The 13,389-nt window shown below is 40.6% G+C and overlaps 1 protein-coding gene across 1 annotated transcript in view; it reads left to right on the top strand.

Annotated features, from left to right (window-relative positions):
• USH2A (usherin) overlaps nt 1–13,389 on the top strand; it is a 505,359-nt gene that overhangs the window by 143,184 nt on the left and 348,786 nt on the right. The window contains exon 20 of the mRNA XM_053667304.1: nt 8,384–8,614. Coding sequence (XP_053523279.1) covers nt 8,384–8,614 — 231 coding nt within the window. The remainder of the gene's footprint in view (nt 1–8,383; nt 8,615–13,389) is intronic.

The raw sequence follows: 13,389 nt of genomic DNA, 5'->3' as shown, positions 1-13,389 counted from the left end.
AGCTCTCGAAGGGGCATGTCTGGGGCAGGAGTTCTGCAGGACGAGATGAAATGGTCATTTTGAAGTGTGTGGTTCTTCACGCTTTGCCAAAATATTCCTTCTACTCAATTTCCATTAAAATTGCATTAGTGTTTGTTCCCTTGTGAAATCCTCTCTTATCTGAAGGCACATTATTTTAGTGTCCCTCGGGGAAGATATTTATTTCTTAATCACTTAGTATATTTTGTCAGAACGCTCTGAGTCTTCATCTGCCAAGCAGAGAATAAAATCACTTGCATGAAAAAATAATTTTTGGTTGCTGTTTGATTTAGTGTCGGATACACCATTTCAGGGGTGTTTAGATCAGTGAGCATGAACTTACTTGTTTTTGTTGGAATGCAAAGCAAAACCCAGCCAATTATAGATCCAATTTCTTTCTTGCCTCCTTATTTTTAGTAAATAAGAATTATTTTCTAAAATTTCTCAAGATTAAACATTTGGATGCAATTTATGTATTTTCGGTCATAGAAGTAAATGATGGAAAAGCCAATTCTCTAGAACAACAGTTCTGACATAGGAAAGGTTGAGAGTTTCACAGGCAGTTGTATGTTTCTCCTTGGTGCTGCTTCTACTAATACAACTGCCACGGGGAGGGCATGAATTATTCCAACAAATTCTAGTGGATTGGTGGGGAAATTTTATTCTAAAATCTAAATGCACTTCACATGAGCTCATTGTTGGGATCAAAAGAAGCCAGCAACACTGGCATACTTTGTAAGAGCACCAAAAATTAGGTCATATTCAGCTTTTTTGCAGCGTGAAATCATGGAAATGTGTTTCTTCCTTAAATCTAAGAGCAATCAAAAACATACACCTCAGAGTCATTGGGAGAGTCTAAAATAAAGTTAAACAAGTGAAATTACTTGTGAATCATAAAGCTCAATACATCACGAATTCATTCTTATTAATAGTAAAAAAAAAACTTACTTGTAAAAATGTATCTGACCATTGCACTAAAAACTTTGAGAATTGTAATTTGCTCTCTTGTGCTTTAAATACTTTTTTTCAATGTGCTGTATGCTTAGAATTGGTGCATTTCATCCAGAACATTCCACGGCTCCCTGTCTGATTGTCAGGCCGCAGCAAAGACTGGGATCTGCTTGGAGGGAGGGGTGCTCCCAGTGACAGCTGCTTCTCTCTCCAATCGCAGAATCTTCCAGCAGGGTCTCCGTGGCTTTGGAGTTTCTTCAGCGGGTAGGAGGGTAAGGAGCTGATGAACTGGACCCTCTTAGACTCCTTATTACACTTGTAAAATCACCCTTTTAATCTAGGAAATTTGTGCATTTCCATCTTGTGCCAATTAAGTACATTTTAAACCTTTTTTTGAAAGAGAAATTTCCTTGGGAGATCCATTTCTGGAGGGACAATGTGCCATTTCCTTTGCCTGCCAACAATTGACCTCCACACCAAGAGCTTAGACCAGCCCACCTCCCATCAAGCAAGTGATTAGTGGCACATGGAACTTCTTTTCTGAATCCAGAGTAAAATGTATAGGCAGCTTGCCACTGGGTTGGAGACACATATTGTTTTGCATGCAGGTACATAAGTCTTTCCACCGCAAATAGGACCCAGAGTGATTAAACAAGCACTCTTAATATGTTAATTTATAATTTTAATTACAACAATCTTGTATATATAGTCATTAGTGAATACCAATATAAATATTTTTCTATCTTTTTTATTCATAATGCATAAACCAATCATCCAGTTACTTCTCTGAGGTTGCCTCTTTTTTGTTTCATAATACAATCTTTGTTCTTAGTTATGAATGCATTTTGTTCATTCCTTGAATAATCCCTCATTAAGCTAGTCACTTTCTGCTCCATGCTAAAAAGGAAAAAAATTATCATGCAAATGTGGCGTGCCATATTAAAAAGCACATTACCAAACACTTTTGTTGCTGTCCTTCAATTAGTTTCCCTTCTTTGAATTTAATTCCATTTGTTGTTAAACTAGTGACTTGATGTATGGACTCGTGGATCCGAGGCTGCTGCCAGGAAACTGGGGGTTGGGGGGGGAAGTCAGAGCCTCTGCAAAGAGCTACACAGGCGAGCTGAAATGGATTTGCTTCACCTTTGACAAGAACACTCCAGCGGCACAGGAACCCTCTGATGATTCCACTGGGCTAATTATCCAATTGTTTATTTCAAGAATAAAGGCAGTGCTTTACAATGAGGGAAGTGTAAAGCAATCTGAGAAATTTGGTAGTGACAGATGACTTCAGTAACTTCTAAGACAAACACTATCCTTGCAAACCTACCCCACCGAGGGCTGCAGGCAACCACTAGCCTCGGCAACACCGTGAACACATGGAAGAGTCCTTGCTTGTTTGTTTGGCTCTTTTGGCAACAGAAATAATGTTACACTTTTCTGTTACACTTTTCACCAACCTGTCAAATTTCCACAGCTCTTCAGCAATGTTTAAATTGTATTTCTCCTGATTAAGAGCTTTTGGTTCAAAGCAATACTTTTTAATTGCCTAATGATATAAGTCGGTTCTTCGGAAAGAACCGCACATTTAGGAGTTCATTTGCAATATAACTGAAAAATTCATTGCATGGCAGTAAAACAATTTACTGTTAATTACAAGGAGAAGAATTTGCTGTAGCATGCTCCCACATTGCCATGAATCATGCAGCACTCCCAGAGATTTATAACAGATGTGTAAGTGGGATGAATTAGCAGGGTTTAATAACAGAGACACAAATCATGCAGACTTCAAGGAGCTTTAATTGATATACTAGAATGTGACGGGCATGAATCACTCAGCCATTCAACAGCACTGTAACATATGGTCAGCTCAATATGCTGCCTCTTAAATCGGTTGGTGAGTCGTTGGTTGTCCCATATGGTGGAAGCAATATATTTTTCATGATTAAAAAAAATGCATCCGTTTTTTAAAGAAATAGGATCACAAAGCATGTTTGTTATTGAACAGTCACCTGAATGCCAAACTTTTTTTTTAATGATTCCTTTTTTTTAAGAGAAACATGGCAGCTTCCCCAAATAAATAGCAATTCCTAACACCCGGAGGTACTCTGAGAACCAAATGGGTGCTTGTTGGCGCATCTGATCCATGGCAAAGCCTTTGGAAGAGCAGCTGATGAGAGCTCTGATAGTCAAGGAAATCCTTCAGACTTGGGTGAAGCCAACAAGATGAGGGGAGTGATGTCACTTTCGGAGAAGTTCAGGAATACCCAGCTTCGCATATAGAATAACATGAGTTGAACTGGAAGCCCCTCCTTAGGAAGACATGAAAGCGAGTGTGAGAATACTGTGGCCCACTTCTTCCCCTGCAATGTGACAATGGGACATAACATTTTATATCAACTTCTTGATGAAATAATCAGTCCATCAGGAGCATTCTAAAAGAAATTCCAGCAGACCAACACAGGGATGGTCTTACCCATTCTGGGTCATTCTGGAAGAGATATTTCACTGTAGGAAGACAGAGACCCTGGTGCAATCCAGTCACTGGCAGCCTATAAAGATTTCTTTATTAAACTGGGACCCAGCAACTTTCTACAAAGCTTTCGTAGCATCCGTAAATCTGACAGACTTGAAAAAGGAATATCGCAGCCCTAGAACTGTGGCTGCCAGAATTTAATGTCAACAATTAAAATTTATTTTGATTCTTACCTACTGTTTATTACTGTTTGTATACACAACAGACCTTACTAATACAGAGATGCACTATTAGATGGAATTACCATCTGTTCAGAGTGAAACGCTGGCATCTGTCTTAGATGCTAAAACTAAAATGATATTATTTCTAACAAAACAAAATTAACTGCTTTTCCTCACTGACTTTAATCTTGAATGTACCGAATCTTGGATGCACCGAAAAACAAGACTGGCTGGTAAAATATGTAATGACCTCTGTTGTGGGGTCTGTATGCAGGTATGTGACTTTAGCAGTGGCTGTACTTGGCCTTGTTGGCACACAGAAGTGGCATTCAGAATTCACATTTTTTAAATCTGTGTTTTAGCTTTATAAAGTACTAATTATAGTCAGGCATTAAAACAACACCATTATAATTTGTAAAAACGGAATCAGAGAGACTGTAGGATGCAAAATATTTTGATGGATGTGCCCTAAATATGTGCAGGGAATGAAATTAAATAGACCAAAAAAAAATCATCTGAACCAAATTGCCATAGAGTCCACAGTGATGCCTGTAGGAAAATATAAACCATATCTCCTCTGTGAAACTATTTTTAATTTTATCTTACACTGACACATATAAAAGATTTATATCCAGCACCCCTGTCTATTCTCAAGCCTCAGTATCCTATAAAAAAGGTCTCTAGAAGTCAGAGAAATGGTAATACCAAGGACAATGGTAGTTTCCATATGGATGTTGAATCAGTCAGTGACGCTACATTCTGAGCAGCCAGCCTTCAGTTCTCTGTGTCACCAAATAATAAATTGCGTCACACCGGCATTTAATGCATGTACACAGTGCATTAACTGTAACTGTAGTACATTTATTTGTGCTGGAGGAGACTTGAAAATGATGAAAAAATCAATACGTTGCTGTCAGAGAAGCAAGTGTTACGATGCATTTAAGTAGTTAATTGCAGACGCCCCATAAAAGCTTCAGGTTTGGGTAGCAAGAATGTCATAATTACAGTCCATGCCACTGCCTGTTATCAATGGTGGCCTTCGGGGAACGCACCCTCTGCCTCCATGGCCCCGGCTCCTCCTCTCTCTTCCTCTCTTTTCGCGTCCACGACTGTTGATCATCAGGATGAGGGGCATTGAGACAGGGTGTACTCACCAAGGTGGTGATGTCCCAGAAAGTCCATGAAAGCAGGGCTTTCTGCTTGTCATTATGTCAGACAACACAGAAAAAAACATCTTATTTACACACCTTACTAGGGCCAAGGGACAAGTTGGCTTTGTATTAAAGGGGGTAAATGAATGGAGGGGTTCGATGTCCAGCACGCCCCCTGGTTTACTGATGGAGAAGCAGTGCCCAACAGGGTTCAAGCACAGAACTTTGAAGCTGGAAGGGACACTAGAGTACTCAAGCCCACTGTGCTCCTCAGCAGATGAGGTATTGCAGGTCTGGGAGGCCACGTGATGGATCCGCCCGTGTCCTGTACAGAGGGACTCAAGGTGCCAGCCAAGTACCTTAGTTTTCTCCTTTTCCAGATCAGTGTTACTATACCTATTCCTTTTGAAGGAGACTCATGCATAAAGCAGGAAATGGCCAAATGGATTTTGTTTTTCTTTCCCCTTATCCGAGAATAGATGGTCAGTGAGGTAACACTGAGTGATCTCTGAGAGTCTGGGGGCCGAAACTTGACATCTCCTGCTCACTGAGGGGAGAGCAGTTGAAGTGGGTCAGTTGCCAGCGGTTTCTCAGAGAAAGAGGCAAAATCATTTTCTGTTGACACAGGGCCTGAGGACGTCTTACGTTAGTCTGCTCCCCACGCACTCCTGAGATGCGGCAAGGCTGTTTTCATAATGCAAAGTTGATGATGTTGGAAGACATGGTCACGCGGTCTTCATAGACAACAAACTCTTTCTTGGAACCAAATAAATAGATTTGTTTTTAAAGACCTGTCATCAGCCAGAGTTTCTGCTCATTTAGCCTTCAGTTCTTACCCAATGATGTTCCAACTCCACACTACATAAATTTTGCAAGTGTAAATTTATGCATAATGATATGCTATTAATCAGATTATAAAGTAATAAATGCTGCCTAGAGAAGAATATATATTATCAAGTATTTTATAAAAGACTACTTAGGAAGAAAAGAGACAGAGCAGAAATTGGATTACGGAACTATTGCAAACGAGACAGGAACATTGTAATTTTATTCCAAGTAAAAATAGACATTGCATGTTGTTATCCTTTGACATGATGAATATTGAAGTTCCATTTTATACTTCACATGCGTAAGAAGATTTTCTAAGTAAATACAGATCTTGAATGTGGATGAACTGTATTCTTTTATCATATCTAATTTGAAAGATCTGTTGTTGGGTTGGAATAACTGTGCTTTTAATTGATACAGAATTTTGCTTTGTGAAAGCTAAAGCAATTATATATATGGTTTTAAAATGCAGTTTTTGTGAAAATAATCTGTTGAAAATTCATCCTCATGTCATAGATGGGAAAACTGAGGCAGCTATGTTTGAAGTGATTTTTAAAAAATCATGCAGAATTAGACATTAGGAAGTGAAATTAAATCTTTAAAATTCTTCAGTGCCCTTTCCATGATTCTGTCGAGCCATTTCCATGTTTTCTCTTAATTTGCTGATTTGAGGTTAACTAATTTATACCTGTAATCCACTCACTTTGATATCTGACAATCTTTTATTTCCTTTTCTTCTAGTGATTTTGTCTTGGTGAACATGTGTTGAATAATTCAGGAGTATCTGTTTTTCTTCCCATCACCTTATGTATGTGTGCGTGACCAGTCTAGTTTAATGGATTGAAAGTCCCCACTCCGGTCTCAGGGGAACTCAGAGAATGATGACTCAGTAGGGTGCTCACTTTTCAGACAGGCTGGCTTATCTCTTCCAAGTGAGAATGCAACATGCCAGCCGGAACTTTGTGTGGTTTTGTTTTATGCTTTTTGTGCTTTTTTAAGCAGGGAATTAAAAAAGATAATCTAGTTTGACTTCTTTTCTGTAGTTCACTTCCTAAGAATAGGCTAATTGCTGGGTAGAAGAATTCCCCTGTGAATCTAAGTTCTCCACTACTTGTTAGAGTTCAAATACTCAACATTAATTTTAGTGTTGGAAGTGGAAGAAATCCATTCTGAGATCCTGTACTGTGAATGGTTGGTTGAGCTCTTGATGTTCTCTTAGAGGTTCCTCGAACTATCTTCATTTTTTTTCCTGCTGCTCTGATTGGTCACCTTCCACTGATCTCTCCCCTACATCTCTGATCTGTTCTGTGTTAGCTAGTCTGCTGGTAAATCCTTCTAATGTGTTTCTCTCTTCCTTTTTAAAGAAAAAATTAATTATCATATTTGTCATATCTGCTCAGTTTTTTCTTACACTTTTTCTTCAGTGAAATTCTCTATAAATTCCTCTCTAGTTTGATGAGCATCCTTACGACCATTTCTTTGAATTCTTTATTAGGCAAGTGACTTATTTTCATTTCCTTAGGGTTTACTTCCTGGGGATTTTTCTTGTTGCTTCATTTGAGAGATATTTTTCTGAGTTTTCATTTTGTTTGACTTTTAACAATGCTTATAACAATGAGACAGGATAGCTGTGTCTCCCGGTCTTGGAAATGTGGCCTTCCGCAGAAGCTGGCCCTGGGTAGACGGTGTGAGCCGGATGATTTGGACAGGCTGATAGGAGCTGGGAGCAGGTGCCTAAAGTGTGCTCTGCTGGAGCAGTGCTGGGCAGAGAGGCCTGGTGCCCCTGTAGAAATGCCCATGGATCTTGATTGCCCCTTGTTTTGGTGCAGTGGGTTTCTCAAGGTCTTGCAGGCAAGTTGGAGCACCTGGCTAGAGAGCCCACCCACTCTGTGCAGGTGGACGTTATTGAGCTGCTCTGATCTGGGGAACTCCCGCAGCTCGTAGAGAGTTCTGTGGGCTCCTTCAGCCTTCTCTGTAAAACCTCTCTTTTGTTGTTGTAGCCAAAGTGGCCCCTTGTAGAAGGGACCTGTGTGTGGAAGAGACCATGCACCAGGTAGTCTCTTCTGCCCTAGGTCTCTGGGAGCTGGGTCAACGCTCACAAAGCCTGGGGCACCAGCCGGCAGGGTGGGCGGCCCTGCAGAGGGGGGCCCAGTGTGAGTGCTAATGCCCTGTTGCTCTGGCCCGCTGCTGCCTTGGCTCAGAGGCAGGAGGCTACAGGGAAGGTAGCTGTGGAGAAGAGGCTGCATGATCTTGCAGGTAAGTCAGAGCTGCCCCCATAGGGCACCTGCACCCTGAGTAAGGCAGAGGGGAACTAGACAAGGACGCTTTCGCTCCTGTGCTGGGAGAGCTGCCTGGCGTCCCAGCTCAGGCCCTCTCTCCCCTCTGCCTTTTCTCTCCTTTGTTGTCAGGACCTGGCCTCTCACTGCCCGGTTGTCTCAGGAGCAGTCGCGGTCTCTGTACGTGTATGTTTCATTTTGCGTTTTGCTCATGGAAGGGGGTGAACTGAGCATTCCCTGAGCCACTGCCATCTTCTGTTAGTCATTTAACTCTTTGTTTCCATCTCAGATGAACTCTTTTCTTGTGTTTGTAGTTCGTAGAACTGTATTGCATACTTGAGAGCCTTGCGGATTCGATTTTGAGTGTGAAATGCACAAGGGCATGTGCCCACGTGTGTGCGGACCCGTGTCTAGAGACAGCACCTGAATTCTCGAATGTGACTGGTGTTTTCTAACCTTCAGCACCAGCTGGGCTGCGGCCTCCTCTGCTGGAAGCGGTCAGCAGCACCACCATCAGCGCCCGATGGCTGCCACCTGAAGAACTGAACGGCCCTTCTCCGGTCTATCAGCTGGAAAGGAGAGAGCCCTCTCTCCCAGCCCCGGGGGCAAGGATGGTGAAGGGGCTGCGCTTCACGGGACACGGGTACTGCAGGTTTCCCAGCTCCACCCACCCCATCAATACGGACTTTACAGGTAAGCGGGTTTGACCTCACTTTATTGAAGAGGCTCAAAGACCTGAAATGTTTTGTATTATTTTGATATCCCTTTTGCAATGAATTTTTACTGTGCCTGTTTATAGAAATACTAATTCAGCCCTTTGATGGATTTAGCTCGAGTGTTTAGTGAAAATCTCTATCTTTTTTGAATGGGGGTGGGGGCTGGTATAAGTGGAGGAAAGAAAAGAAAAAACAGATGTGGGAAGGCTGTCTTCTTGGGCCAAAGCATGTGCTGAAAATGGTTCTTGGACATAAATTACCAGCCATTTTTATCAGAATATTATTCACTGGCTCTGTGGGAAAGTTCCTGGGGTGGATGAGTATGAGGACTGCCCCCATGCTCTTGGCGGTTGTCAATATCCCTGTGGTTATGGAAGCTTCTAGAAAAATATAAGAAAGCTCTTTATCTTTGTTCAGATAAGTATTCCTAACACTTACGGGATGTCACTTAAAAATAAAAAGTAGAACAACTTGTTAATACTGCCCTGTTCCGTGGAGACTATTACAAAAAAAAATGTTATTTCAGGAAAAATATACCTTCCACGAGCCAGTGCTAGAGTGAGGAATTCTGTAATTCAGACACTGAATTTAAAAGCAGCAGAAAACTCAATAATCAATATAAATAATATCTCTGTGCAATAATTTTTAAAGTGAAAATCAATGCAAAATAATCGCCAATAAAATATCAAAAATGTAAACAGAAACAGCACCCAACCCTGCCTCATTTTCTCCTCCAACTCCTGGTCTTACCATTACCACAGGATTCTGGACGTCCTGTTACCTCTATGACTTACGGTATCTAAGACCACGGCTTCACTGTAGACAGAGAAAACTGTAACTCTTGATGATTCCTACTTCACTTTCCCAATTTCCAAAGCATAGGATCTATATTATTCTGCAAACTCACAATGCTGTTGATTTACTCAGTGAGAAAGTCATTCTGGAGCCAAGAGCTCACCTTTAAAACGGTGTGTGGGTCGAGGGCAATGAAATGGAATTTGCATTATGAAACATAGCTCCAATGTCATTGTTTTCTTTGCACCTAAAGTAGCAAACAGTTCGCTGCTGAGGTACGTTTGTAATGAATCATGATGGCCCTCCAGCTGAGAGATGTTGTGATTAATGAATGCTTAAGTACTGGCCCTGGTACACCGGTATCTTCCGTGGGAGTTAGAAAATCAACCACTGAGCTCCTAGATGCTAACCTTCTGCTTAGTATTTCTAAAAGTCAAACAAACAAAGGAAAAGAAAAAAACGACAATTATCTGGAAAAGAATCTAAGGATTAAAAGTGAGCCCTTTTTTGAAATGGAACTGGAAACCACCACTCTGGCGCTCCTACACACGACTCATGATGTGCTTCTTTGAGGGGACTGCATCCATTTCCCGCACCTGGGGACAGCCCAGCAAGCATGTCAGCTTGCATTTGCTGCCTAGCCAGCAGACAGATTTTTGATGGGATCACCTCCTGTTGCAGAGCGAAAGATAGAGTGGCATGTCCTCCGTTAATACATTTAGTCGTCTGTGCGGTCTCTCTAGCGGGCCTTACACTCTGAGGGGCAAGGGCTTGGGGCAGATGCGGCGTCTGGGAAGGTTTCCAAATTCTGCTTTAAAAAAGTTAGGCCGTTAGCACCGGCCTCTCGAAAACAGCGTCCTTCTGTCTATAACGAAGCCTCCAGCTGCACGGAAAATGTGTTTGCAGGGCACTTCACTTGAAGGACGGGGCAGGGAGATCACGGTTTTGGCTTGAATGGCTCCCTGCAGTTTTGGGATTCCGGGGAAGAAGAGATTCTTCTGCACTGGGGCGTTTTCTCCGGCAAGGCTGGCTCCTTACAGTAGCAGCTTCATCTTAATGTTAAGGCTCTCTTTTACTTTAAAAGTAATCAGTCTACATCGAGTTAGTGCATATGTTTCTTTAAAAAATTACTTTTCAATGACAGTTGACATTCAATATTATACTAGTTTCTGGTGTATAGTGTAGTGATCAGAAACTTAGATAACTTACAAAGTAATCCCACTGATAAATCTAGTACCCACTTGACATTGTACATAGTACGATAGTATTGTACTTGCACTATTATTAACTATATTTCCTCAGTTGTACTTCACATCCCTGTGACTGTTTTGTAACCGCCAATTTGGACTTCTTAATCCCTTCACCTTTTCTCTCCCAGCCCCCAACCCCCTGCCATCTGGCAACCATCCATTTGTTCTCTGTATCTATGAGTTCGTTTCTGTTTTGTTTGTTCATTTATTTTGTTTTTAAGAGGCCACATATAAGTGAAATCATATGGTGTTTGTCTTTCTGTGACTGACTTATTTCACCTATTATAATGCCCTCTAGGTCCATCCATATTGTCCCAAATGATGCGATTTCAATTTTTCACAGCCAAGTAATATTCTGTTGCATACATGTAACATTTCTTCTTTATTTAATTTCCTATTGATGGTAGCTCTCGTTGCTCCTATATCTTGGCTGTTGTAAGTGATGCTGCAATAAACATAGCATATATCTTTTCAAATCAGTGTTTTGTAGTCTTCAGATAAATACCCAGAAGTGGGATTGCTGGGTCATATGGGAATTTCAACTTCTTTTTAAAGATATTTTATGTATTTATTTTTAGAGAGAGGGGAAGGGAGGGAGAAAGGGGGGGGAAACATCAATGTGTGGTTGCTTCTCATGTGCCCCCTACCGGGGACCCGCCTGCAACCCAGGCATGTGCCCTGACTGCGAATCGGACTGGGGACCCTCTGGTTTGCAGGCTCACACTCAATCCACTGAGCCACACCAGCCAGGGCTCCATCTTGAATTTCTTGAGAAACCTCTTCACTGTCTTCCATGATGGCTGCACCAGTTTCCAATCCCACTAACAATGCAGGAGATTCCCTTTTCTCCACACCCTCACCAATACTTGTTTGTTGATTTATCAGTGATAGCCATTCTAGGTGTGAGGTGATACCTCATTGTTTTGATTTGCATTTGTCTGCTGATTAGTGACACTGAACATCTTTTCACTGAACATCTATTGGCCAGACCATCCCTATGTCCTCTTTGGAAAAGTGTCTATTAGAGTCCTCTGCCCTCAAGTTATTGTTTGATTTTCCGGCCCAGTTGGTGTGTTTGGTGGAATAATTTGATTAAGGTATGCCATGGTTTAATGAAGTTTGCCCAGTTAATGAACTGGACAATTTTACCAGGACAACTCATGGCTTTTCTTAACCATGCATCTTCCTAAATAGAGGGTAAGCTTATAATTAGCAGCTTCCATTTGTTTTACCTACATACCCCCTCATCCAATCCCCTTATTGCTCTGTAAGAGAGGTATTTTTACCCTTGTGGTGTGTAGGAAATGAGGCCCCGATAAGTGGGTTTTCCACCATACTACAGCTACTGAATGTCAGGATGGAAGTGTAAATCGGAGGCTCTTGCTTCAAAAGCTGGTGCTTTGCCATGGAAATGGGCCAGAGCACATGTGGACAGTTCCTGGGAAGTTGTGGATTAAGAAGTGTTTAAAAGTAGTAGACAGGCTGGGAGTTGAAATAGTGATCACCCAAATTTTTGTACCCAGCACTGTTACCCTTTTTGGATTTGTTTTCCAGTTGTGAGGTTTTCAGGTAACAAACTGTAAATGGTGTTGCTGTTATTTATTTGGAAGCTCAGAAGCAATTGGAGAGCAGCTCCCCACCCCGCCCCCAGAGAAGTTAATTCCAAAATGTTACTCAAAGCTAGTATATAACATCTAGTAAAATTATTTTAAATGGGCCAGTGTATTGTGAGTCAGATGGTCCTTTCAGCTCACATTCCTGTATGTTTTATGCAGTTTTCATATTCTGAGGCAAAATTAATGAGCAAATCCTAGGAATCTCTAAAATGATGAGTTATATTTAGAAAGTGAATAAGTACAAATAGAACTTAGATGGTTTTTATTTTGAATTATTTATTTTAAAATCTCAGACTCCTAAGTAAAATGATTCTTGAATTTTGAATGGAGATCTTCAAATAACATTAAAAAACAAATATATAATGTTTATTATTTTATATGTGAGAAATATCAGATTTAACCCATCTACGATAAGATTTATAAATACATGCATAACTTATTACATAGTCATGAGCAAAGTATTAAAAGTCTCAGTACAGAATCTAATTTTTGCAGTTCAAGAAAGGATCTCTCTATATAACTCACCCTTCTTCCTTATTTGCTTGCAATATCTTACCTCATATAATTAAAACAATTCAAATATATGAATATGGCCTAACATGTTGCTTAATATTATAAATTATTAAGCTTAGTATTATAAATGAACTGTGTCAAAATCTATCTTTTCACAGGAATATAACCAGATGAACTTTTTTTTTTCCTTATGTGACCGTTTACTCCTTTCCAATTCAGTGTTCTTTTAAAAGTTGAATTTCCAGGAAAGCTGTGTTATCAGTCATTTACATTGTAGTATAAATTAAAGACTGTATATTGACTCCCTCTCTTTTACATGTAACTCTTTTACATGATTGAGGGTGAGGGCTTTGGGATCAGACTGATAATTTTCAGATCCAGGCTTCATTATTTATCAGCTAAATGTAATTAGACAAACCACATAACCATTTTTGTGACTGTTTCCTTTTCTTTAAAATTAGGATAATAATGCTGTGTACTATATACATATCTAGCAGATAGGAAAAGACTAAAGGAGGTAGCCCACCTTATAAACTTGGCACACTGTCTGCCATACACATTACTTAACAGTCATTAAA

This window comes from Artibeus jamaicensis, unplaced genomic scaffold, assembly GCF_021234435.1.
Source record: "Artibeus jamaicensis isolate MK-2021 breed Jamaican fruit bat unplaced genomic scaffold, CSHL_Jam_final contig_467, whole genome shotgun sequence".
Classification (NCBI taxonomy): domain Eukaryota; kingdom Metazoa; phylum Chordata; class Mammalia; order Chiroptera; family Phyllostomidae; genus Artibeus; species Artibeus jamaicensis.
Note: the sequence above shows the minus strand (reverse complement) of the source record. Positions and strands in the feature narration are given on the sequence as shown.